This window comes from Hemitrygon akajei, chromosome 10 (assembly GCF_048418815.1).
Source record: "Hemitrygon akajei chromosome 10, sHemAka1.3, whole genome shotgun sequence".
In the NCBI taxonomy this organism is placed as follows: domain Eukaryota; kingdom Metazoa; phylum Chordata; class Chondrichthyes; order Myliobatiformes; family Dasyatidae; genus Hemitrygon; species Hemitrygon akajei.
The window spans coordinates 66,999,778-67,027,666 of record NC_133133.1 but is presented as its reverse complement, the minus strand read 5'-3'; the positions used below and the strand labels follow the sequence as shown (position 1 = coordinate 67,027,666).

The 27,889-nt window shown below is 38.8% G+C and overlaps 1 protein-coding gene across 4 annotated transcripts in view; it reads right to left on the bottom strand.

The window, feature by feature from the left end:
- Positions 1 to 27,889, bottom strand: part of diaph2 (diaphanous-related formin 2) — a 601,287-nt gene that overhangs the window by 252,591 nt on the left and 320,807 nt on the right. For all 4 annotated transcript variants that reach the window (XM_073058409.1, XM_073058412.1, XM_073058410.1 and 1 more), the window contains 3 exons: positions 16,049 to 16,150; positions 15,112 to 15,206; positions 12,238 to 12,339 (listed from right to left, as the gene is read on the bottom strand). In XM_073058409.1, the coding sequence (XP_072914510.1) occupies positions 12,238 to 12,339; positions 15,112 to 15,206; positions 16,049 to 16,150 (299 nt within the window). The remainder of the gene's footprint in view (positions 1 to 12,237; positions 12,340 to 15,111; positions 15,207 to 16,048; positions 16,151 to 27,889) is intronic.

The following is a 27,889-nucleotide window of genomic DNA, read 5'->3' as shown; positions in this document are numbered from 1 at the left end:
CAAAAAGATTTCAATTCTGTAAATATCTGCAAAGCTAGCTTTTTAAAATTACTTCCGACTGCCTCTAAACATAGATGCAGTCTTCAATTACTGAAGTTTTTAGCTTGTATCCTTCTGGGCTTTGAAACTCCACAAAAATCTAATTAAGACATGTCCATATCTCATTTTCTCTGCAATGTACATTTCTTGAAGTGAAGACAATGGTCACAAATAATTCCTGGAATCACCATATAGCCCACAGCTAGGCCAGGCTCCTTCTTCCATTTTGGTCCTAGACATAGTTGTCTGTTAAGAACCTGGTTCTCTGCAGTTCAGAATAGCCAAGTGTGGCATAGGTACTTACCTCCACACAAGTACCTTACAAACTCTCAAAGCAGTTTTGACTGACTGACCCCATCCTCACTGTCACTGCTATCTGTGTCACTGAATAGCAAACATGAAGCGATAGTTCATTTATTGAATACATTTAACATTACAAAATTTACTCAGAAATGTTTAATGATATGGAATAGAATAAATAAATCCTAAAGTAACTCTACTTGCCCTTTTCCCAGTGTCCCACATTTCCATTCATTTAAAAGGGGACTGTTCAGCTTGCACCTGCTGTAGACATCCCAACTAAAGTGGGATAGAGACCAAATCTTCCATGGGGAAAATCCTCTAATTCCCATTATTTGCACTGACAAGGTAATATAAATTTGTAGCCAGTTATCAGAATTCTTGACAACTCAACCTCTGTGGTACCCATAACTTGCTTGTTTTACAAATGGTCACAAAGCTACCGACTTCCAAAAAAGTTCAACTTTCCGGACCATTCTTCGATGCTGTAATTTCGTCACTCTCTCTTTATAGGATAAACAATGTGGAACATTTCCTGTTCCTCCCTGTGAACCTCATGAAGGATCTATTTGTGCTGTTACCAGCATGGAATAATTCCATATTTGCTCCCAGGGAAAAAAAGTCATGGAGGAGTCTCAGTCTCCATTTGTCACAAGCAACGACAAGCATTGCTACTATTCTTCAGGGCATGGAGCAGCAACATGGATTTCAAACTCATGTTTACTTCATAAGTTGAGAAGCATGAAAGAATTCAAGTAACAAAAGAAGCAGTGAAGTATTAATGTTTCAAACCCCAGCTACCAATATTCACCCCCATCCTAAACAATAAAACAATTTCTTGCAAAACAAAAATCAGAGAGCTCCCTGCAGCAGGAACAACATCACCCAAGAAGTGTGAACCTTTTTCAAGAATGATTGATGGGTTCACCATCAAACAAATTTCCAGGAGATGCTCAACCTCATTGTACATGATAAAATTTGAAACTCTGGTGTAGGACACACTTCAAGCAAAATTTTGAAGTGTCTGTGAGACTCAGCTCACAGTATGAAATCTATGAAACAACATGAAATCAAGATGGATACAGTGTTAAGAAGAAAAATCTATTGGATAACTTTTCCTCATCATTACTACTCTCATTCCTATTTGTTTACGAGTGGAATGGCTCAGAAGAACACCAAGTCAATAAACTTAAGCTACACAGGTTCATAACTATATGTAAAAAATATTTAATAACTAAACATGGAGGTAAATTAATTCACTCAACATTTAGATGGCTTTTCAAAACAAAATGATTTTTTTAAAAAAAAGAACATTTAGTAGGTGAAACTAAGCTTAATGGTAAACAACAATAAAAATCTTGGGCTACGTTCTCACAAAGTGCTTGCCCAAAGTTAATCTAGTTCCTCAAGGTTTGAGAAATGATTGTAAATATCTGAAAACAGACATTAATAGTGATGCAATAGATTGGGAAAAATTTCTTCGATTTCACCAAATGCATTTAAACTTGACGAAATTTTGCAGGTAGAGTGCAAACACTCAAAACTCAATTTCATACTGAAAGAGAAGCAGTTTGTTTTTAAAAAAATTATTACTGAGATTCCAGTAAATTTTAATATTATCTACTTTGACAGTCATCAGTCACATTTATCATATAATTGGCATATCAATTTATCTTTAGATAGGTGTCATCAACATAAAATCCTTTTCATTTTGATCAACTAATTAATAAAAAGTTTCTTTATCTATTGTAGTAACTTCACAATTTACCTGATAATCTGAAAATGGTTCTCCTTATAAATGACACTAGCTGCTTTATTGCAAACTACTTCAGGGAAAAACTAGTTTATCAAGTTATCTACAAGTAAGAACAATGAATGACCACTTAAAAGAAATCAAATGAAATGAGCATATTTGCATTATTTAGTTTTAAATTATTATTGACTGAACATTTATTTTTATTCATTTACCAATTTCTTTAATCCACCAAGAGATAAAAACCTAATCTCTCAAATGTGTCTTGCAGAACGTGATCGCAATATTTTAGAAAGCAACATGCAATTCTGAGGGCAGATAGGTGTAATACAACCTTTTAAAATATTAGATTATTATTGAACAAATGGGTTTTTTTTACGGTGTTGAAGTACTAACAGTAGTTGTTTGCTACTTCTTTGCCTGCATCTTTCAGATTTACTAGGAGATAGAGTTTGATGATACTATTTTAACCCTGTGGATCAAGCAAGGTGGCTCTGATGGTTCAAATACTTCAACAATAGTAAAAAAGAGAGTCAAACAAAGGCTGGGACAGGTATCCTTTGGGGATTTTCTGATGCCAGAGATGGAATGCAGGTGGAAGAAAAACAACTGAGGTTCTAAACCTGACCTCTGTTCTCAGATTAGTACAGTAAACTTGCAAAGATTCAAGTTAAAAATAGCTCTGCAAATTACATGTACCACAAGAGTAAGTCTTGGTCCAAGCATGCCAATAAGACTTAAGCTATTGAATACCCTAAGATAACTTTTTTTAAATTTAGTGATTTCTTATAGTCAGTCCCTTTTGGAAAGGAGAAAGGTAACTGAAGAAATTATCTCAAAGGGGTGAAGGGCAGAATCTCAGTGTCTTAGTATCACACCCAGGTATGATATTGAACTATCTGAAACTGAACACACTCTAGGTTTGTTCTCTGGTCTCTGTTTATCCAGATGTGAGGTTCCACTATTGTCCTTTTCAGCTGGCTTTTATCTTCTGCAGAGAAGACTGTCAAAAGTCTGTACTTCTGATTAGCTTGTGGTATATTTACCCAGGTTAGGGTGTAGCTGAACTAAGCTACTCAGCACAAATCTATAGTTCAGGATTAGAGTACAGCAAGAAGAAAATTAGTGGCAGAGTATAATGACAACATCCCTTTTTTAAATCATTAGTAATAGCCACAATTGAGCCTGTAGGATTAATGAAACTTTTCATCAAACTCTAGAAGTTTGCAGTTCAACTGCATCAAGATTTTATAGGTTTTAAATAGCAATGTGGAAGTAACGGAGGTGACACTAATCACAAGTTACTAGAACAATGGCATGTAACTGCAAGAACGAAAAAGCAGAAAGACCCATCAAAATTGACATTCTTAAAACAATATTAAACATTGACAGTAATATGTAGCCAACCCTAAATATTGAGTAGCTACTTGACATTGAACTGCATCAAATGTCTGCAACACAACCAAATGTTCGCACCCATTTGTTGCTTCCTCCTCCAGTCTTCTCTGACTTTTGTACCTGAGTGTTGAAATGCAAAAACTGGAGAAGAGCTGGGGATCAGTCATCAGTGAACCCAACCTTCTGCTCTGCCACTAAACTCAGCAATGAGTCTGCCAGTTGAGCAATGAAGGCAGATCCAAGGTGGTCAAATATAACCAAATTTATATGAATAGGACTTCCAATCCCAAATATAAAAAGAACAAATGTAAGCGACTTACATTTTCTTTATATTTTGCTTTCATGGTTTAATTAATTTCTATCACTTTAGGGTGTCTGAATTAAATTTTGTTTACTTTTATTTAGAAGTATAGTATTTTAAAATTATGTTGCTAGGCAGGGCCTCAGAATATACGACTCATAGTCATATCACTGTTTGTTGCCTACACTGCTTTGCAGGGTGACTCTTGGATACCAAAGTTCAGCTCAACAGGCTCTTCATTTCCAAAGCAATTTAGATCATGTAGATAGGTATCACTAAAGGCAGGACAATCTTAAACAGCAGCATGTTATACAGCATGAAAACAGGTCTTCAGCCCAAGTCTGCACTGATATATCCTCTGCTCATTTACTTTATGTTCTCTGTGCACTCCTACTAACTCTACCACCTACACACCAGGGGATACTTACAATGGCCAATTAACAAACAACCTATCCACATCGCAAGAAAGTGCTAGCGACCAGTGGTGACATTTTGCAGACAGCTCACAAAACTACTACATACTTGAGTAAATATACTTCTAAACTGTGAGCACTACAGTGTTCATCCTGTAATTTCCCATTCGACGATGTACTTTTGGATCACTTAACGTTCTGACACTTTTGTGATCCCCGGGGGGGTGGGGGTTTAGTGAACTCGGATCTTGAGAATGCAGGTACGGCTGGGGCAGCTATCACTGGGGGTGGACGCTACATTGAGGCTTGACAGTGCAAGACAAACCCATGGTTGGTGCAATTACTCCTCGCCAATTAAACTGTCAAGCAAGATTAAAATCATCGAGAACGAGAGCGGAAAATGAATAGATGTTCAGCCATGTCTGCCTGTGTTCGGTCTCCCTCTCTTCTCACTGCCACAGGTTCAGGAGTAGTTGCTGCCCTGTAGCCATCGGGCCCCTGGACAGGCATCATTCACCTCAGCACTGAACTGGCTCGGCAGCTGTGGACTCACTTTCCATGTTTTTGTTTACTTTTTTAGAAAAAACTATTTGTGCTATTAGCCTTCTTTTGCACATTGGATATGCGGCAGCCTTGTATGTGATTTTTTTAGTGAATCCTATTGTGTTTCTTTGTTTTTGTGAGTGTCTGCAAGAAAATGAATCTCAAGGTTGTACATACTTCAATAATAAATCTGAACTTTGAATGTGCCTTCAGGATGCAGAATACATGTGGTCACAGGACAAACTTGCAAACTCTACACAGCACTGGGGGTTTGGATTGAACCCAGGTCAGTGGAGACATAAAGACACAGCTCCAAGCTCCACAAAACTAATGCACTGTCCCAAGTGCACCCCAAGTATCAATGCTTATACAGCTGGAAAAACAAATGCATGAAAACCTGAATAGGAGCGTGGTATATTCTCAGGAAGGCTATGTACTCTGAAATCTTGAACTTCAGCAAATCCAATTTGGAACAGGTCCTGACATTTGAATGTCCACCTTCATTCTGCAGTACTTTATCTGAATTGACAGCACGTACACAGATGAACATTTAGAACCAAGTTGCTGTTTTTTAAACAATTAAAACTGGCATCTGATTTTCAGTGTAAACATAGATAGTTGCCCTTTCCTAATTTAAAAATTCATCTGCAAGGAAGGTCATAATTTGTCAGGCCAGAATCTGAGACATTTCAAAGAAATTAGTAGCCCTATAAACAGACAGGCTTCTGAAAAGGAAACATGACTCACTTTTACAGAATTTATTTTGCTATTATAAAAACTGTCAGAACAATCCATTAAAAGTGAACAATGACATCTCAAGTGCCTGAAGTTGGAAACTATGTTTAATTTGATCTGAAGCACAGAGAATTGGGCACAGGGATGAAGCACAATGGGAGGCAGTTACACAAGTGCTATATCCTGACACTAGACTCAATCTTGTATTTAACCACCCCCCCCAAAACAATCCCTAACTCTTGGAATTGATATTTTCTAATGCCACCAAAAGATGACTAATTTGAAAACCAGATTTCTTAATTTCTTTCTTGTTGTCTTAGCCACCAAGAGCAACCAATCCAGCTTACGTGTGCAGCAGTTAGGGTGACACTATTACGGCTCAGGGTGTCAGAATTTGGAGTTCAATCTCAGCATCCACTGTAAGGAATTTATATATCCTTCCAGTGGAATACCTTGGTTTCCTCTGGGTGATCCGGTTTCCTCCCACGGTCAAAAGACATACCAGTTAGTAGGTTAATTGGTCATTGTAAATTATCTTGTGATTCTGATCAAGATAGCACTTGCATACAACACGCCCACGATTGACATCTGGCTAGACCACAAAACTATTTATTTCACTTCCTTTCAACTGATCTTGAATACGGCTTTGGAACTGTTGGAACCTGTGATTTGAAGTTTGGAGATCATTTGGGAGATCTAAGGCTTTGCTGTCTGCAAGAGGAGTTTGGAAGGCTGCAAGTGCAAGCCTCGTGGCGAGGAGGCTGTGGGAGGCGCAAGTCCATTTCATCGATTACAGCTTTCATTGTTCACCGGTTAAAGTGACAAGGGAGATTGAAACATTGAGGCGAATGTGGATGGTGAGTGTCAGCTGCCTGCCTTCTGATCGTTGGTGGGATCGCTCTGCTGCCGGAGAGTGGAGCCTGTGTGGCCTGCTGCTGTGACAGAAGGATGTTACCAAGGTTTATCTGCGTTTATGGATAAGGATATAGATTTGAACTGTGGACTTTTTTTCCAGTCTTATAGTTTTTGGTATTCTATGTTTTCACCCATTCTTTTTTTGGTGTGTGTTAGGAGGATTTGGGGGATGTTCTTGTTGTGATTTTTTGTTAGTTTCTTAGTGTGTAGAGAGGAGGATTTGGAGGCTGATGTCATTTTGTGTTTTGTGCAGGAGGATGGGGATTGGGGGTTGATGTTCTTGTTGCATTTTTGGACAAGAAGGAGGGGTATATGGATGCCTGTGTTCTTCTAGTGTTTTGGGTGAGGGAGGGGAGTTTGGGGATTAATGATGGCATTGCCGTTCTAAGAAAAATCTCAGAGCCATATACTTTGATAATAAACAAACCTTTTGACCTTTGATTAGGCTAGGGTTAAATCAAGGGTTGCTGGTGGCATGGATTGAAGGGCTGCAAAAACTTACTCCGCTCAGTGTCTCCAAATAAAATAAAATAATAATTAAACTCTCCCTCACTTTGTGTACATTGATCTTAATCTTAGAGGAAAAGAAGAACACAACACAGAAAATGAAAAGTGCATGAAATTAACATTTTAAATAGATGCCATAACAAAGTTAAAATAGGAAAGTGAAAGAAAAAAATACCAGAGCACAACATTGGATGGATTAGGAAACATGTCAATGATGATCTAATAATTAATACAGATGCTAGAAACCTGAAGTAAAACAGAAAATTAGCAGTAAAGATAGTCAGCAGGTCGGGCAGCATCTATGGAGAGAGAAATAGAGTGAACAACTCAGATAGCTGTCCTTCTTTCAGAACTGGGAAAATTTACAAAACAGGTATGTTTGAAGTTGTACAGAATTGATAGATTAAAAAAAGGGAATATCTGTAGTATAGTTGGGATTATAAAACAAATTAAGACAAATTGGTGTGAACTTAGAGGGGTTACTGAGGGCTTATAAATGGCTGAAGAAGGCATAAATAGGAGAAAAACACTGCTGCATATGAAATGCAGATTATCAGCAAATACTGTGTTCTGAAATAAAGATGAATGCTGAGAACAAGCAACATCTGTGGAGAGTGAAAAACTGAGTCACATCAGAATTAGTTGGGAACTGAAAATTGAAATATCAGAGATATTGGAATTTTAAGAGAAAATCTGAAATAATTGAAACCGGTAAAGAGTAAAACAGAACCAAAGCCCCAGATTGATAACTTTTAGCACTATGACAGGTCATCAATGCACTTTGCCAACCCTGCTTCTCAAGTTCCATAGATGCTGCCAAAGCAATCTAGCACTCCAAGCATTCCCTGCTCTTACACCAGTACAAGCAAGTCCTATGCAAAACAGAAAGAAAGGGCTGACAATTTGCAATTGCTGAATTCAATGTCCAGCTCAGAGGTTTAGTGTACAGAAAAGAAGAGAGGGAGACTACGGGGAAGGAGTTGGGAGTAAAGCGTAGGGCAGTGGACGGGAACAGGGGAGAGCGAGTTGCAGAGATGACAGAGTGGATGTGGGAGCAGAATGAAGAATTGAAGCAGCAGTCTACTTTAACCTCAAGGTCACCCTCACAGACTTGAAAGAGGTCACATAACGCAGTACACCAATGTGTAGATGTGCAAGTGAGTGATTTGAAAGAAGTATTTGGGTCCTTGTATAAATGGAAGGGAAGAAACATTTTAAAATTTTTTGCACTTTTGAAGAAATCATAAGGAGGAAATGGGTATTCTTGAAGAAAAAAGGAAGATGCAGGGAGTCTCAGAAGAAACTGCCTCTTGGAAGGGAAGATACATCTGATGGTGGCTCTGACCTTTCCCACTTCCCTTCCACAGCATTCTTCTTCATTTCAGATATCTAGCAAATGCTACATATGGTATCTCAGAGTAACTTCCTTTTTTCCTTTCTTCTTATTCTATACTTATGCCTCCTCGAGAAATGTTCAAAGTAAATTTTTTAACAAATTACATATACTTTGGTGCGGTGCACCTCTGCTGTGTATGTTTGCTTTTTGCCTTTGCTGCTCAATATTTAATTTGATTTTGCTATGGTTGTGGTTTTTGTGGTTGTGCTATATTTTTTTCATTTTTTCGTTAGTTTTTTTCAAGTCTGTTCACATAAAACAATAAAGTATATTTTTAAAAAATGACATATACTTCACCATATACTATCCTGAGATTCATTTTCTTGCAGGCATTCACAGTAAATACATAGAAATGCAATAGAATCAATGAAAAATCACATACATCAAGGACAAACAACCAACGTGCAGAAGACAACTGTAAATACAAAAAAAGAAAATAACAACAACAAATAAATAAACAATAAAGGTCTAGAACACAAGCTGTAGAGTCCTTAAAAGTGAGACATAAGTTGTGGAAACAGTTCAGTGATTGGATGAGTGAAGTTATCCCTTTTGGTTCAAGAGACTGATATTTGAAGGGTAATAACTGTTCCTGAATCTGGTGAAGTAGGACATGAGGCTCCTGTACCTTCTTCCTGATGGCAACAGCAAGAAGAGAGCATAGCTTTGATGGTGGGTTTCTTGATGATGGATACAGCTGTGCTGAATGGTGGGGAGGACTTTACTTGTGATGGACTGGGCTGGGCTGTATCCACTACTTTTTGTATTTTTTTCCCCATTCAAAGGCATTGGTGTTTCCATACTAGGCTGTGATGCAACCAGTCAGGATACACTCCACGGAACATCTATAGAAGTTTTTCCAAGTTTCAGATGATGTTCTGAATCTGTGCAAATTTCTAAGAAAGTTGAGGCACTGTTGTGCCTTCTTTGTAATGGCACTTACATGCTGGACCCAGGACAGATACTTTAAAATGATAGCGCCGACGAACTTAAAGTTGCTGGCCCTCTCTACTTCTGATCTCGAAGAGTATTAACTCATGGACCTCTCATTTCCTTCCCCTGAAGTCAATAATCAGCAGTCTGGTTTTGCTGTAAGAGGTTGTTGTGGCACCATTCAGCCAGATTTTCAATCTCTCTCCTGTATACTAATTCATCACCACTTTTAATTCAGCTAACAGCAGTGGTGCTGTTTGCAAACTTAAATATGGCATTGAAGCTGCACTTAGCCACACAGTTATAAGTATAAAGAGAGTAGAGCAGTGGGCTAAGCATACAGCCTTATGGTACACCTAGGCTGATGTTGATAGTGGAGATGGTATTGGCTGCCATTAATCAACTCTCAGCACCCTTTCCCAGTTGGCACCAATTTGTGTTAACTTCTCTTGATGTTCATCCTATCACTAATATTCTGCCTGTTCCCTCTATCCCAACCCCTTAAATACACCTGCTTTCTATACGTTTGCTGCAATGGTATTTTGAAGGATAAGGAAATAAAGATTTAGATGGATCAAAGCAGCATAACGGTCGTGATTTTGCAATGCTGCTTTCAAAATACAATGGAGAAATATATTAGATTTTATTTTTCCATTCAGAGTAAAGTATGCCAATAAACACTATTTAACACATATTACACACTGCAATAGATCCATAAGCCATCTTAAAGTTTAATTGGTCATTTAAAAAATAACCTTTTGATCTGCAAGGGTGAAACCACAGTATGCTGTGCTGCAAGGTACAGTGGCATGCAAAAGTTTGGGCACCACTGGTCAAAATTTCTGTGAGTAGTTAAGTGAGTAGTAGATGAACAGATCTCCAAAAGTCATAAAGTTAATGATGAAACATTCTTTTCAACATTTTAAGCAAGATTAGTGTATTAATTTTGTTTTGTACAATTTTAGAGTGGAAAAAAGGAAAGGAGCACCATGCTATCATGTTTGCTGTTGTGTGCTGGGGCAGCAGGATGAGGGTAGCAGACCCCAACAGAATCAACAAACTCATTCGTAAGGCCCGTGATGTTGTGGGGGTGGAACTGGACTCTCTGACGGTGGTGTCTGAAAAGAGGGTGCTGTCCAAGTTGCATGCCATCTTGGACAATGACTCCCATCCACTTCATAATGTACTGGTTAGGCACAGGAATACATTCAGCCAGAGACTCATTCCACCGAGATGTAACACTGAGCGGCATAGGAAGTCATTCCTGCCTCTGGTCATCAAACTTCACAACCCCTCCCTCGGAGTGTCAGACACCCTGAGCCAATAGGCTGGTCCTGGATTTATTTCCACTTAGCATGAGTAACTTATTATTATTTAATTATTTATGGTTTTATATTGCTATATTTCTTCACTATTCTTGGTTGGTGCGGCTGTAACGAAACCCAATTTCCCTCAGGATCAATAAAGTATGTCTGTCTGTCTGTCAAAAGTTTGGGCACCCCAAGAGATTGGAGCTCTCAGATAACTTTTATCAAGGTCTCAGAACTTAATTAGCTTGTTAGGGCTATGGCTTGTTCACAGTCATCGTTAGGAAAGGCAAATTTCAAAGTTTTATAAATACCCTGACTCCTCAAACCTTGCCCCAACAATCAGCAGCCATGGGTTTCTCTAAGCAGCTGCCTACCACTCTGAAAATGAAAATAAATGATGTCCACAAAGCAGGAGAAGGATATAAGAATATTGCAAAGCATTTTCAGGTAGCCGTTTCCTCAGTTCATAATGTAATTAAGAAATGGCAGTTAACAGGAACGGTGGAGGTCAAGTTGAGGTCTGGAAGACCAAGAAAACTTTCTGAGAGAACTGCTCGTAGGATTGCTAGAAAGGCAAATCAAAATCCCCGTTTGACTGCAAAAGACCTTCAGGAAGATTTTGGCAGACTCCGGAGCAGTGGTGCACTGTTCTACTGTGTAGTGACACCCGCACAAATATGACCTTCATGGAAGTCATCAAAAGAAAACCTTTCCTGTGTCCTCCCCACAAAATTCAGCTCAGAAATTTACAAAGGAACATCTAAACAAGCCTGATGCATTTTGGAAACAAGTCCTGTGGATTGATGAAGTTAAAATAGAACTTCTTGGTTTCAATGAGCAAAGGTATGTTTGGAGAAAAAAGGGTGCAGAATTTCACAAAAAAAACACTTCTCCAACTGTTAAGTATGGGAGCGGATCAATCATGCTTTGGGCTTGTGTTGCAGATAGTGACATGGGGAACATTTCACTGGTAGAGGGAAGAATGAATTCAATTAAATACCAGTAAATTCTGGAAGCAAACATCACACTATCTGTAAAAAAGCTGAAGATGAAAAGAGGATGGCTTCTACAACAGGATAATGATCCTAAACACACCTCAAAATTCGCAATGGACTACCTCAACAGGCACAAGCTGAAGGCTTTGCCATGGTTCCCACAATCCCCTGACCTAAACATCATCGAAAACCTGTGGATAGACCTCAAAAGAGCAGGGCATGCAAGATGGCCCAAGAATCTCACAGAACTAGAAGCCTTTTGCAAGGAAGAATGGGCGAAAATCCCCCAAACAAGAACTGAAAGACTCTTAGCTGGCTACAGAAAGCGTTTACAAGCTGTGATACTTTCTAAAGGGGGTGTTACTAAGTACTGACCATGCAGGGTGCCCAAACATTTGCTTCGGGCCCTTTTCCTTTTTTGTTATTTTGAAACTGTAAAAGGTGGAAATAAAAATGTAATCTTGCTTAAAATATTAAAGAAATGTGTCATCTTTAACTTTATGCCTTTTGGAAATCAGGTCATCTTTTACTCGCTTAGCTATTCATAGAAACAGAAATGTTGACCGGGGAGCACAAACTTTTGCAGCCACTGTATGTTGATACTGTCAGGAAAAAAAAATACAGTATCAGAATGCATTCACAGTTCCTTGCTCTACACTATTGGTATGTTTCACTGGTGTCCTTACTGAAACTACTTACCACTACTCCAAACTGCTCTGATTCACAAAGGTCATCATATTCATCTTTAAACTGGGATAACGTATTGAGTTCATTCTGCTCTGGTAAAAACCTCACCAAGTTCTGTAAGTGAAATAACAAAACAGAAAATGCATTTGGTTCAACATAGTTTTTTATTTGATCTTAGCAGAATGAAAATGTCAGGTCTAAACTCCGCAGTTAATCAGTGCCACTTTCCCATATAGTATGGTTTCCTTTAACCTTCTATAAACATACCGTAGATGTCGGATTATAAGCCGCTACTTTTTTCCCACATTTTGAACAGCTTTGAACACTGCGGCCTTTACTACGGTGCGGCTAATGCATGGTTTTTTTTCATGCCACCAAAAACATTTTGCCTCGTAACAGTAGACCAATAAAATTGATGAGTAGTTCACAGAGGTCCAATGAAATTGTACGATAAATCAAGCGCACTTTCACAATTAAATTATTGTAAATCAGTCACTTGTACTCACCCTCATCAACATGGAAAACACTCGAAGAAAAGCATTGTGCTGCCTTTATGGCAGGTATTTAGTTTATAATATTTTCGCTTAGTAATTCATTTGTTAGTATTTTCTAGTTAAAGTTAGAAGTGTTTTAAGTATATTTGTTTTCTGTACTACATCCCGGAATGCTATGACGTCACATCCGGTTTCGCCACGTCTTGTGGGAAATACCGGGTTGCGATAAACGGGAAGGTGGGGGGCGAGCGGCATTAGACCCGAGCGAACGCTGCTTTTAAGTTAAAGGCGATCAATAACTTTTCCTGGTAGGCTGCAGTATATATATTTTTTACCAGTCGTTAGGAGATATTGGAATGTTGTTCAGTAAAAAAGTATACGCAACGTAATTTGTGTGTTACCGATACGTATGTATATTTAAAAGTAGCCGCGTTACAGACACGGTTCGAAAAAAAGCATTTGCAATATGTATTTGTTTATGTTACCATATGGATTTAATTAAAAGTTAAAAAATCCTCACGTGTAATATCTTTCTGTGTAAATATCTCATATTACAACGTGGGACACCTGCGGCCGAAAATCCGGTGCGGCTTGTACAAGTACAAAATTGATTTTCTTTCTAAAATTAGAGCCAGCGGCTTTTAATCAGGTGCGCTCTGTAGTGCGAAATCTACGGTAGTTGACACCAAATTTGTGAGAATGTTTCTGAAATCTTCTGGGGTGAGAATGTTCTACATACCTTATTCCAGACTAAGTACAACCATACTTAAAAGTTATATGCAAATCTGCGTGCTTAACCATGTTAGATCCTAAGTAAACCAAAATACAATTTCTCTACACTGACATTAAGGGAAATTCTGTCACTCCTTTCTTCCAACATCCTTTCTCGCTTTTCTTCCAAAGTGGTGTTACATCCTACTTGCATTAATTACAGAGGGCTAATTAAAAACTAATTACAAAGAGATGATAATGGATGATTCATCACACTTTCTGTGCTAACGCTGATAATGGGAGGTTGCAAGAAAGTTGTCATGGAACTGGACAAAATAGTAGTTAATCTGGTTGGTGAGCTCACGGGTGACACCAAAATTGGTGGTAAAGAGGACAGTGAAGAAGGATGTCGCAACAAGATCTGAATCAACAGGAAATGTGGGCCAGGGTACAGTAGATGGAACTTAACTCAGATCACTGTTACGTATTGCATTTGGTAAGTTAAATGATGAATTGCACAGTAAATGTCAGGGCGTTGGGGAGTGTTATAGAACAGAGACTGAAGGGTAGAAGTACACAGTTCCCTTACACAGATAGACAGGACACTGAAGAAAGCATTTGGCATATTTGCCTTCATTAGTCAGGACACAAGTTGAGATATCATCTGACAACTGCACAAGATGTTGGTTCAACCACATGATTAAACAGGTAATTGGACTTCAGAGCAGCAGCACTGCTGTATCACAGTGCCACATTCCATGCATTTTTCATTCTGGATTAATGTTAAAACCTGCAGTTCCTTATTCTTCGTACTTTCTTTCCAGACATTTTAAGAATAATTTTTAAAAAGTCACTACATTCCTGAAGTGAAATTTCACCTTTACACGAGCAATTAGAGCACTCCCTTCAATCCTGCATCTGCCCAAAAATACTAGAAAGTATTTCTCATTACCAATCCTTAAAAGATAAAGCTCTGTTTGCTCTAAAAATTGGGGATAAATATATATACTTTCTGTTTTCAAATTTTTGTAAACAAATTCTGCAGGAAAAGAAAATCTGAAAAAGTAATAATTATGTAGATACCAATTCTACTGATAAAATCATGATGATATTAAGAAACTATGTTGCTCAGTTACTATCTTTCCAATTGTAGAGGCTACCTGAATTATCTGGAAAGATTAAGGGGATAAAAGACAGTGATGTTTTAAAACTGTATTTCTATCATTAGGGACATAATGAAGAAGAAAATGGAAGGAAAAAGTGAAAGAATAAATCAAGATTACTATGTACTTTTGAATCAATTTGTTCAGGATTTTTGTCAATCATGATACTAATTATCGCAAAATGTTTCAGATTTAAAAGAAAATTCTTAACCTGAATCTCTCTGATTAAAAAAGCAATGCCAATGTTCTGCATATAGTAAAATATAAATGACTGTAAATAGTCTATTTTAAATGAGCACAATTGAAGCAACACTATTTAATAATAAATAATCCACAATTCCAAAAATTGATTTTTAAATTGTTGAGGCACAGAGATCTGGGTCTGTTTCAGGTAGAAATGGTGAACTGGAATTTACAGTCATTAGAAAAGAGTTCTGATGCAGTGCCCTCCACAGGGGAAAAGTGAGCAGTACCAACCTTAACCACATTGATACATGAAGTACACACACGGTCTTTACCTGAATCATGGACTCGCTGAGCTTTTCTTCATCCACTTCTAAAATGATAAATTTGATTTCTTCATAAGGTATACGATATGAACCCAGGAAGATAGCTAAACAAAGAAGTATAATGTTATTCAACAACAAATTGCTTTTTGGGATTTAAAACGATGACACATTTAAAGAGTAGGTCAGCATACAATTAAAAACATGTAACTATGAAAAGTATTAGCTTCTAGTGACTGATATTATGCCGGAATTTTGAAGAATTTTCAGAATTTTGAAAACTCCAACATGCAAAATTATCTTTTTTTAATCAATCACATTATTCCTACTAATACATGAATGGCTGCGAGTCTTTAGAATAGAGGAATGTCCCTTTCGAACAGAGATGAGGTGGAATTTCTTTAGCCAGAGGGTGGAGAAATTGTGGAATTCATTGTCACAGACGGCTGTGGAGGCCAAGTCACTGGGTATAATTGAAGCAGAGGTTGATAGGTTCTTGAATAGTCAAGGCGTCAAAGGTTGTGGGGAGAAGGCAGGTGAATAAGGTTAAGAGGGATAATGAATTAGCCATGCCGTAATGGCAGAGCAGATTCAATGGGCAAAATAGCCTAATTCTGCTTCTGTATCTTATGGTCTTATAATTTGTGTTGAGAACATGAGTTGTAAAGACCTTGAAAGTGAGTCTGTAGGTTATGGAATCAGTTGCTAAGAAATGCACCTTTGCCAAGGCTTCCTCATGTGGTAGTAAAAACTGAGTCTCTGAATATTTTCAAGGCATAAGTGATAAAGGGGGCATAAGGGAATAGAGTGAATGCTACAATCAACTCAGCTATGATCTCATGAAAAAAATTAAGTTTGAAGCCTATTTCTGCTCCTGATTTGTGTGTTCATTTGTAAAATAGATAGCATGCAATACAGTAATCCCCTAAATTACATATAAAGGACTTACATAAATTTTGAGCTGTTTTGGCATCTAAAATCTTTAATTCTTTCACTTTTTTTTTGGCAGGCACTACTTTTTTCTCATCAGTTTGATCTACATCCTTCTTCACTGCAATTAAAGGTAAACATTATTAGCAACTTACATGATAACAAATTGCGAAGACTCTGCTCAAATATTTAATAGTTTTCAGATGGACTTTAAGATATACAAATTCAGCTGACTTAACAAAATTGGCTCTGAAGTATTTGGGAATCATGATAACAGCATCAGTGACACCAAGCACTTCAATAAAGACATTTCTATTTCAACAGTCTTCCCTTGTTCAAGTACATCACTTTCGTAATACTGTTGTAATATTCCAAGGTTCCGTGATCTGCCATGTGATAAAACAAAATATGCTTTATATAATTAAGGGGTGCACATGAGCCAGAATCTCATCGCCCTTTAAACAGTCTTCAAGATTTCCTCAAACCACTGTAATAGCAAAGTGGTCTTAGTTCGTCAAAAAGCTGGCATCTCTGATATTAGAGCAGTTAAATGGCTTTCTGAAATTCAATGAACTTTTAAGAAGTTGTTAAGATTAATTTACTTTCTTTGTTATTGTGAAGAAAATATTCATTTTAAACTGTGGGATAGAGACTGAACATTAAACAACAACTTCAAAGGCATCAGCTCAATTGCCATTGAAACCTTTGTCCACTTTATTAATAGTCCTGTCCCACTTCCTACCTTGTATTCTGTGCAAACTTCAACTCATCTGAGACACTTTTCCTTATATTCAAAATGGTGCCAAGTCATATTCATCCATCAAAGCTGTTCTTACCAAACCGCAATGGCAAGGATCATACCCCCTAAACATTTTAAAATTCACATCATAGATTTCAAATTCAACTCAAACCTCACTTTTCCCCAGCAAACCTGCAGCCCTTGAGGATTGCTGTATGCTCCTGATCAGAACCCATTATTTGTAGTCTTTAAGTGCACTGACCTTTAGCATTCTATATCAAACCCCTCTGCTTCTGATGGAAGATCTTGGAGCTGTAACGTTTACTGTGGTTTCTTTTTCCACAGATGGTACATGACCTGCTGAGTTTCTTCCCACTTATCCCCTTTCATTTCCTACAGATTGCTTTGCTAGAAAACTGTTCCTGCAGTAAAATCTCACAAATGTCACTATGTTACAGATGCCATATAAATGCAAACATCTGTACAGAGATGGAAATATTCACTTTTACCCATGAATTATACAGGACAATTGGCAGCACAATTACATACGAAAAAGCAATTGCTAAAATACAAAGCAAATGACAACAGTGCTACTTCATGATTCATTGGACAGAACAATGGAGAAACTGTAAGGTACTAATCAAAGATATCATAGAAAACCATTATGAAGAGGCATAAATGTGCATGCATGGTGAAAATGTTATGCCAAATGAATCAATAATCTTAATTTTTTCATGGCTTATGAATGTGATATAGTGTAACTGCAAAATAAATATTACATTCAAATTAACAGCCTCTGTTTCTGTCAGGTGAACCAACAGCTCTTTCTTCTTTCATTTATATCTATTACAAATGTCCACGGAGTAAATTAAATGTACCAACTAGGTTCAGATGTAATTTGAACAGATAAGCTTTTGTAAATGTTCAATTAGTCAGTTTATCTTTATAAACAAGTTGTACATTGAATTGCCCATACAATCCACAGTTTCGTGTCTCCAAAGCTTTTAAACCCATCATAAAGAAAAATGGAAACAAAATGGAAAGGGAAACCGATGAAAAGAAGGCTTTAATTCCAAAACAATGACACGTCTATCAATATAGTAATTCAGTACTATTTATAAGGTACCCTTCAGGTTAGTTACACTTCTCACGGGCCCAGTTCACAGGTACAAACCACCTCATGATGATTCCATAGTTTAAATTTTAATTTTGTGACTTATTTCAAAGCTCAGTTAATTTTTGAGGTAACAATCAAAAATTAAAATGTTGACAAACATTAGTTAGAGATCCACCATTTAGATCCAGTAAAATAATTACTTAATTAAAACAGCGTACAACTCCAAAATCCCCTTCTTATAATCATAACATCATTAAAAAGTAAAAGTCATTATTCATTTCAATGCCTTCTATTCAGATCAGTTTTACTCCTAATTAAATATCATGACAAGAACATTTCACAGACTGGGTAGCCTATGGGAAGCGTTTCACCTCCTGACATGACAGTCTTTCCACCATCAACAAAGCATCAAGTCAAATGTGTAGTGCTATATTCACCATTTTACCAGCTAAGTGCCATTCAGACGCAAGTTTAACACCATTCAAGATTAGTACTCAGGGTCACCATTCAAGGTTAGTACTTGGGGTCCACCATCCTAAACATTCATTCCACAAACTGGTGCACCACATTTCTCCAGCAATCTCTCCCAAACTGTACTACTAAGATGGAAAAGAACTTTGTGTGCACAGAATGCCAGTGAAATTTCAAAAATCGAAAGTGATCTTTAAAACTCAAAGTGGGCTCAACGAAGTAGATGACAAGAGGTTATCTCCCCCTTGTCAGAGAAACAGGGAACATGGTTTCAAAATAAATGAAAAGAAAATTTATTCTATCAGCAAGTAGTGAGTCTTTGAAATTCTCTATCCCAGAAAATTCTCGGAATGACTTGATATAGTTAAGCATAGCTAACTCAGTAGTTAGGACTGTAAATGAGGTCCAGCAGGAAGGAGCAGGCAGGAATGTGGAGCTGACAATCAGTTTACCTTATTGAATGGTGGAGGTGGATCAAGGAACCACATGGCCAGCTGCTCCTATTTCTAATTCTTACTTTAATCCATTTTGGAAAGAGAATATTGCTGACTCAAAGTAGTTAAATATATGCATTTTTACTCAAAGTAGTTAAATATATGCATTTTTTTACATGGCAAATTAGGGTTCATGTACTAACAGTACAGAAGAAGTATCTTCAAGTATAACCATGTATGCAATTTATTTATGACTACATTGGGAGGACAACCTATGTAAGTAACACATGCTGACAACGCTGATACACAAGAAAATGAAAGACATTACCATAGCATTTTGGAATTTTTTTAAGAAACTAACAAAGGTTATCTTCTGAGGAAAAAACTGAGCTTACTGGAAGCTCTTGAAGACATCATCTTGCCCATGTAATATTGGCTACTTCCATGAATAGTTTTAAATGTGACGAATATTTTAATGATTCCAACCTTAGAATTTTGTTGTGGTGTAAATTAAAATTGGCAGTAGTTGCAAGTAAATAATAGCTTGCAGTATTTTTGCAAATGAAAATAATTATTAACCACAGACAACCACAAACATTAGTCCTTATATTTGAACAGCAAACTGTAAAAAGATTTACTTAAAGGTAAGGTTTCCATACAACTGAACATATATGTCTAATCAATAAACAGTGGTGTCTTTTTTTGACTGATGTGTGTCAGCACATGCCTCAGAAATACTTCCATTATTTAATCACTTCAGACTAGCAGAAAAGAATCATTCTAATAATGATTTAAGTTTGAGTGCAATACCAATTTATGAAACTTAGCATTTTGAAACAGAGAATAATGCCCTTGATAACATTCTTATAAACAAGATTTTTAAAAAGTTATTGGATAAATACTGAATCAAGAGAAGACAACATGCTTTGAGGATAACATTCAACAGATTCAGAAAGAGGGGAAAATTACATTTTCAAAATTTCAACAATCCTTTTGCCATAGTGCCATACAATATCAATTTACATTAATATGACACTTCTAAGATTAGTGAAGATTCATCCTTATTCCCATTTGCCACTACCTTACTCCACATCTCTCAGTGAATGAAAATTTGGCTCAGTTTTCACACATATACTGATGAAGCACAGCTCAATTTTACCATAACATCCATTTCCTGAAAAATGACTGCTTCTTAGACATTTGGTAATAGTTGATCAGAAAACTTCACCGATATATTGGACAGACAAATGTATTGCCCTCAATCCCCATCATAATCTCCATTATTCAGATATTTATCTGAACCTATACCAGACTGTTAGCAACAGTTCAGTTCAGAAATTGAGATGAACACCTAATCATGTTTCCACCTCAACACCAAGACCTGTTCCCATTTCTAAGGTCACCTGATCATGTTTCTGATTCAGTTCACAATCTAATGTAAGTGCCATCCATAGTTTTAGTAGCTTCTAAGCCTGCCTGTTTCACCTATTTTTAGTTGATATCCTATCTTTGACACTTAATTCATCCAAAACTCTGTTGCCATATCACTCCAGTGCATCATCTTCTTCCTCTCATAATGTTTAATGGTGGTTCGCAGACCAATACAAAATGCATTACTGCCACCTACTGAGCTGGAGTGTGGAGCAAAAAGTCAGGAAGTACAGCCACTTTAAATTCTACTCCCCAAAAAACTTAAACATCAAGACGTCTTCAGAAAGTCAATTAAGTATATATACTGCACATTACAATGGCAGTGACATCATAACAAACTTTCAATGTTGAACTGTGTCTGTCTCAAAGATCTCAATTTAGCTATTAGATGTTTCCTTTGCACCACATAGGCTCAGCATTCAAATATATGCTGCAATGTTTTTTTGACAAATGCGCTCTCTACAAATACTGTATCCCTGCATGTTAGTTCTGAACAAGGAATTATTCACCTAGTATGTCCAATATGTAAACATATAACTACTTCCCTCCTGTTATACCTATCTCCCAAATGAGGTCCCACCATTCTCTGAATTTTATTTTAAAATTTATTTTCTTTCCTTATCCCAACTTTGTAGATAAAGTGATCAAATGAGCTTTTCAAATTATGACCTTCTTCACCCTTTCATGCAAAGGAACTACAAATCTAAATCCTTAATGTTTGGTGATTGCTTGGCTAGAAAGTCTGTCACTTTGTTTCCTTCAAACTCAATTGGGTAGGGATCCATAAGAAATGGACACATAAGCCTAGACCGTGCAGCCTCAACAGATGTCTAATTTCTAGAGGAATATCGAGCCTACAATTTGAAGTACAGGTCGACTTTCCATAATCCAGCACCATTGAGACCTGAGGAGTGCAGGATTAGTGAAAATGCCGAATTACAGAAGGATCACATTAAGCAATAGCTAACCGCCTCATCATACCTTTAAAATATCATGTAAATCAGTACAAGTTCAATAATAATGAAACAGATATATTAAATGAGTAGCAAGTGAAATTTTAATGAAGTAATATATTGTACAGGCACAGATAAAACAAAAGGTACAGGTAAATGTACAGGATTTAACTTATACAGAATAGTTGAGCACTTCCGCTTCTAAAGTGAGACGTTTAATATACCTTCAGGCAAAGTTACATATCTGAAAGTGTGGGGTTGTCAGGATCATTAACATCTTAATCTTGAAAAATGAGTGAAACATCAGGAACTGGTGCTGAAACTTGAACAAGTTTCTTCAAAAACTGTTTATGATGGTGGCAGCACATCTGGGTGAGCAGAAGCAGAAGTCGGAGAAAGGGGGTCTTCTATATGCCACATTTTACGCGGCTGCCAGGCAGCCGGGGATTCAGCGCTGGGCTCCTCCTTCTTCACTCACAGTTACTGAGGGAATCCTCGTTAAGTTTCTTTTCCTCAGCTTAGTAATATGCTTAAGTTCAACGGGTCGCATCTAAGGTTGTAGGCAGAAGAGAACAGAGCACCGGCTGGGTGATGCCGGAGGGCAGTGTGCAACTGCCAGCAGGCGGGCAAGGAGGACTGACCCAGCGCGCACCTGCTCCCCTGCCACTGGCGGGTGAGACAGGCGGGTGCTGGGCGGCCGCACCTCATGCAAATGATATTAATAAATGCAGGAAAACAAGCAGGAATCGCTTGTCTGTGCTTACAAGAGCGCGCTAATACGTGCACAGATCTAGCGCAACCAAAACAATGTGCAGCAGATTGGTATGGTGGCCCGGGAAATTTGAAATTACAGTTGTGCAGAAAATTTGAACTCAGTGCCGGATTATCGAAGGAACCAGATTACAGGTAGTCAGATAAGTGAAGGTTGACCTGTACCTGAATTTATAGATGTCAAAATCAGTAACGAATCAGAGCAGAGCAGTACATAATCAAGGTGTACTTCTTTGACCTCTTCTAAGACTAAAATGATAGCAACCATCTCAGATATGAAAACTGATACTCTGTCTAATAATCTTTTCTTAATAATCATCTGTAACTTTGAAACATGAACAAAAACAGATAAATGACCTGTCACTGGATTTTGGAACAATCTGTATAGAAATGTTACCAGTGCTTATCAATTTAGCCAACACATAATTAACCAATGCTTAAATTCGTAATGGGCACTTTATAGGCTACATCTGTACACCTGTTTGTTATACAAATATCTGATCAGCCAATCATGTGACAGCAATTCATGCATAAAAATATGCAGATATGGGCAAGGAGTTCAGTTGTTGCTCAGACTAAATATCAGAATAAGGAAGAAATGTGATCTCAGTGACTGTGGAATAACCGTTAATACAAAATGGGTGGTTTTATTATCTCAAAAACTGCTGATCTCCTAGGATTTTCATGGACGACAGTCTCCAGAGTTTACAGAGAATTGTGCGAGAAACAAAAAACATCCAGTGAGCAGCAACATCTCTGGGTGAAAATGTCTTGTTAATGGCAGAAACATGGAAATCTAAATTTTGTGCAGATGATACCAACAATGCCAATGAAACAGACTTCTTAAAAAATCATGCCATGCTGAAAGGTTTCCTTGGCTACAAACACGCAACACTTTCAGGTTCAATGAAAGCAATGGATAATGGATAGCATAATGGATCGATTATCTTGTACCAAGTTTCTGCACTGATTTTGTTCATTTACAGTTAATCAAAAGAACATGATAACATACACAGCTTTATCATTTCAGAAGATCTGTCTTGGGTCCAGCTTATAAGTGCCATTACAAAGGAGGCATTGCAGCGTCTCTTATTTTCTTACAAGTTTGTGAAGATTCAGTACGTCACCTAAAACTCTGACAGGCTTCTATAGATGTACGGTGGAGAATATATTGGCTTGTTGCAACATGGCCTGGTATGGAAACACCAACACCCTTGAACATAACAGCCTACAAGAAGTACTTGATAGAGCCTTGCCCATCACAGGTAAAGCTCCATCACTGAATACATCTACAAGGTGTGTTGTCGTAGGAAAGCAGCACTGAAATGATTCCACAACCTATGGACTCACTGTCAAAGACTCTACAACTCATGTTCTCAATATTTATGACTTAATTATTTACTGTTATTATTGTTTTTTGTTTTATATTTGCACAATTTGTTGTCTTTTGCATATTGCTTTTTTGTCCATCTTTAATACTATGCAGTTTTCATTGATTCTATTGTTCCTTTGTATTTACTGTGTATGCAAGAAAATGAATTGCAGGGTTGTATATGGTGAAATAAATGTACTTTGAAAATAAATTTACTTTCAACTTTGATTGCAACACTAATGACCTACAGTTCTAGCCATTTCAATGATTTTAATACTGAGGCCTTGGCAGAGTGGGATCCCTACTAGAGTTCTCTCTACATGGGCATTATGCCAGCTTCTACCCTGCCCCCCCCACCCCTTCCCATCAGTGTTTGAGATGGTTAACACATTCCTAGGCTGTCTGCAATTTCCTCACTTGCAAGATGCTTCTGTTCCATGTCTATATGGAATGTGAGAAGTTGCAACCCCTATCTGAGTATTTTAAGGAGCTGCTCCTCAAGTTGCTGCTGCAATTCAACTCCTCTTCTGATCTTACAGCATCAGATATAGAAGAGATGAATTAGTTGGGGGACCTCCTGATCAGTCTGCTCGTGTTTATGGCCTAAGAGACTATCCACAGGTCGAAGTAGCGGGCCTTTAGCCTTGAGCCTTTAGCCCAAGACAAATGCTTGCACTGCTTCTGAAGATATGTCCATGCCTGGATATCCCTGGAGCAGGAGCACACTGTGTCCACTGGCTCTCTGGGGACCTTCTGGGTCCTAAATATAGGAATAGGAAGATGGGTCAGATGAATATTTGGCTAAAGGGAAAGTGGAAAGGAGGGCTTCAGATTTTTGGATCATTGGGAATGTTTCCACTACTCCCCAAGTCCGGAACTCTCAGGCTTCCCCATCACCTCTTGGGTCCTTGAAGCCTCTATCTTCCTCACACTCCATCTTCCCTGAACTCTCTTCCTCCCTCTGATCCCAGCTCTAATCCCTGCCATGTCTTCACCATCCCTTCTGACCTTCCCCTCTGAGGTGGAATATTCTGTCCCAGCAGGGGCATTATATTTGCCCCCTCCACCCACACCACAGTGATTTCTGCGCTCACCACAATGCCAAGCTCTTCTTCCCCCACCACCAGTTCCAAGTCCACTTCTTTGGCAAGAATTCTCCACTGACCCCTTCTCCCATCTCTAACCCGCCTCTTCTTGGAGTCCCTGCTCTGGTTCTCTGCCTGCTCTGGATCATTTCATCTCTAATTGCCGACGAGAGATCAATCAGCCCAACTTCAGCACTCGTCTCTCCTCCTCCCATCTTACCCCCTCTGAATGTACTGCCCCCCACTTTCTCCGCAGCAATTCCAACCTCACCATCAAACCAACAAAGGGGGGTGCTGTTGTAGCATGGCGGACTGACCTGTACCCTGAGACCAGATGGCAACCCTCAGACACCTCCTCTTACTTACTCCAGTTCCCCTTCACCACCACCCTCCTCCCTCTGGCAGAACTTGTCCTCACTCTCAACAATTTCTCTTTTGGCTGCTCCCATTTTCTCAAAACTCAAGGTGTTAGCTATGGGTATCCGCATGGACCCCAGATACACCTGCCTTTTTGGTGGCTACATGGAACAGTCCATGGTCCAAACTTACTCTGGTAATGCTCCACAACTCTTTCTGCACTACATAGGTAACTGAATTGGCACTGCTTCATGCATCCATGCTAAGCTCATCAGTTTCATCAACTTTGCCTCCAACTTCAACCCTACTCTGATATTAACTTGGTCTATTTGTGACATCTCCTTTGCTTTTCTTGATCTTTCTGCCTCCATCTCTGGAGACAAACTGCCTACCGATACCTTTTATAAACCCACCAATTCTCTTGACTGTACCTCTTCCTACCGTCTCCTGCAAAAATGCCATTCCTTTTCTCAGTTTCTTTGTCTCCACCATATCTGTTTCCAGGACGGGGCTTTCCTTTCCAGGTCATCAGTGCAACTTCCACCATCTTCAAAAGATATCTCTCTCTCTCTCTCTCTTTCCCTCCACCCCCCCCCCCCCCCACAAGGATCGCTCCCTCAGTGATTCATTTGCCTATTCATCCCTTCCCACTATCCTCCCTCCAGGCATTTAACCCTGCAAGCGGCAAAAGTATTACACTTGCCCATTCATCTCCTCCCTCACCTTCCTTCAGGTACCCGAACAGTCATTCCAGGTGAGGCAATATTTCACATGCAAATCATTTGGGGTTCTCTACTGCATCCGGTGCTCTCAGTGCAGACTCCTCTATATTGCTGGCATTGCCATGCTTTCTTTGTAACATGCTGAAGGATACTCAACACCTGTGGCAGGGCTCGAATGCTAACACCTCTTACAAAGTGAAACCAAGAGACACAGGTGACAATAAGGCTTCGCTCTCAGATGAGCTCAATGCCTTCGATATTCATTTTGACTGTCAAAACATGGAGGTACCTTCATGAACTCACTCAGCCCCTGATGGCCCTATAATGTCACAAAAACAAAGGAACTGGTTGTGGATTACAGGAGGAATGGAGAAGGGCTAACACCTATTGACATCAATGGATCTGGGGTTGAGAGGGTAAACAGCTTTTAAGTTTCTCAACAACCACATCACTGAGGACCTCACGTGGTCTGTACACACCAGATGTGTGGTGAAAAAGGTGCAACAGCACCTCTTTCACCTCAGACAGTTGAGGAAGTTAGGAATGGGCCCCCAATTCCTAAGAACTTTCTACAGGGGCACAATTGAGAGCATCCTGACTGGCTGCATCACTGCTTGGTATGGGAACTGTACCTCCCTTAATTGCAGGACTATGCAGAGAGTGGTGCAGACAGCCCAATGTATCTGTAGTTGTGAACTTCCCATGATTCAGGATATTTACAAGGACAGGTGTGTTAAAACAGCCCATAGGATCAGTGGGGACCTGAGTCACCCCAACCACAATCTATTCCAGCTGCTACCATCTGGGAAATGGCACCACTGTATAAAAGCCAGGACCATCAGACTCCAGGACAGCTTCTTCCACCAGGCCATCAGACTGATTAACTCACGCTGATTTGAGTGTACTCTATATTACATTGACTGTTCTATTTATTATAAATTATAAATTACAATGATTGCCTATTGCACATTTAGACAGATATGTAACATAAAGATTTTTACTCCTCATGTATGTGAAGGATGTAAGAAATAAAGTCAATTCAATTCATTTCAATTCAATTTCAGTCTCTGAGGCCAATGTGAGTTCAACTTTTAGGATGGTGAACCAACAGAAAGCATCCAACCCAATGATGTACCTGGCCGGATACTGAAGACCTGTGCTGATCAACTGGCTGGATTGTTTACTGAGATCTTTAACCTCTCGCTTCAGCAGTCAGAGGTACATGGTAACCCGACTCAATTACTATCTTCCAGTAGCACTTACATCCACTATGAAAAAGTGTTTTGAGAGGTTGACAATGAGACATATCAACACCCACTGAGAAGCAAATTGGACCCACTCTAATTTGCCTACCGGCAGAGCAAGTCCAGAGTAGATGCCATTTCATTTCATTTGCTCTTCACTCACCCTGGAACATCTGGTCAGCAAAGATGTATATGTCAGTATGCTCATTACTAACTTCAGCTCATGATTCAATACCATCATACCTTCAAAACTAATCAATAAACTTTAATGCTTTGGGCATCAACACCTCTTTGTGCAATTGGATCCTCAAATTCCTCACTTGCAGACCCCAGTCAGTTTGGATTGGCAACGACATGTCCTCCAGAATCACCATCAGCACAAGTGTACCACAAGGCTACATGTTTAGCCCCCTGCTCTACTCATTTTATACTTGTGATTGTGAGGCTAAGGACAGCTCAAATCCCACATTTAAGTTTGCTGATGACACCATTGTTGTTAGCCGAATCAAAGGTAGTGATGAATCAGCATATTGGAGAGAGACTGAAAATCTGGCTGAGTGGTGTCACAACAACAAACCCTCACTCAATGTCACCAAGAGCAAGGAAATGTTTATTGACTTCAGGGGGAGGAAACTGGAGGTCCATAAGCCAGTCCTCATCGGAGGATCAAAGGTGAAGAGGGTCAGCAACTTTAAATTCTTCTGTGTTATCATTTCAGAGAATCTGTCCTGGGCCCAACATGCAAGTGCAATTACAAAGAAAGCATGGCAATGCCATCGAAAACTTTGACAAAATTATGGTGGAGATTATATTGACTGGTTGTATCACAGCTGGTATGGAAACACCAATGCCCTTGAACAGAAAATCCTACAAAAAGTAGTGGATATGGTCCAGTCTATCATGGGGTAAAGCCCTCCCCATCGTTGAGCACATCCACACGGAGCGCTGTTGCAGGAAGGCAGCACCCACCCAAGACCCCCGCCACCCAGACCATGTTCCTTTCTCACTGCTGCAATCAGAAAGGTGGTACAGGAGTCTCAGGACCCACACCACCAGGGTTCAGAAACTGTTATTACCCCTCAATCATCAGGTTTTTGAACCATCCATCATGGAACTGTTCCCACAACCTATGGACTCACTTTCAAAGACTCTGCATCTCATGCT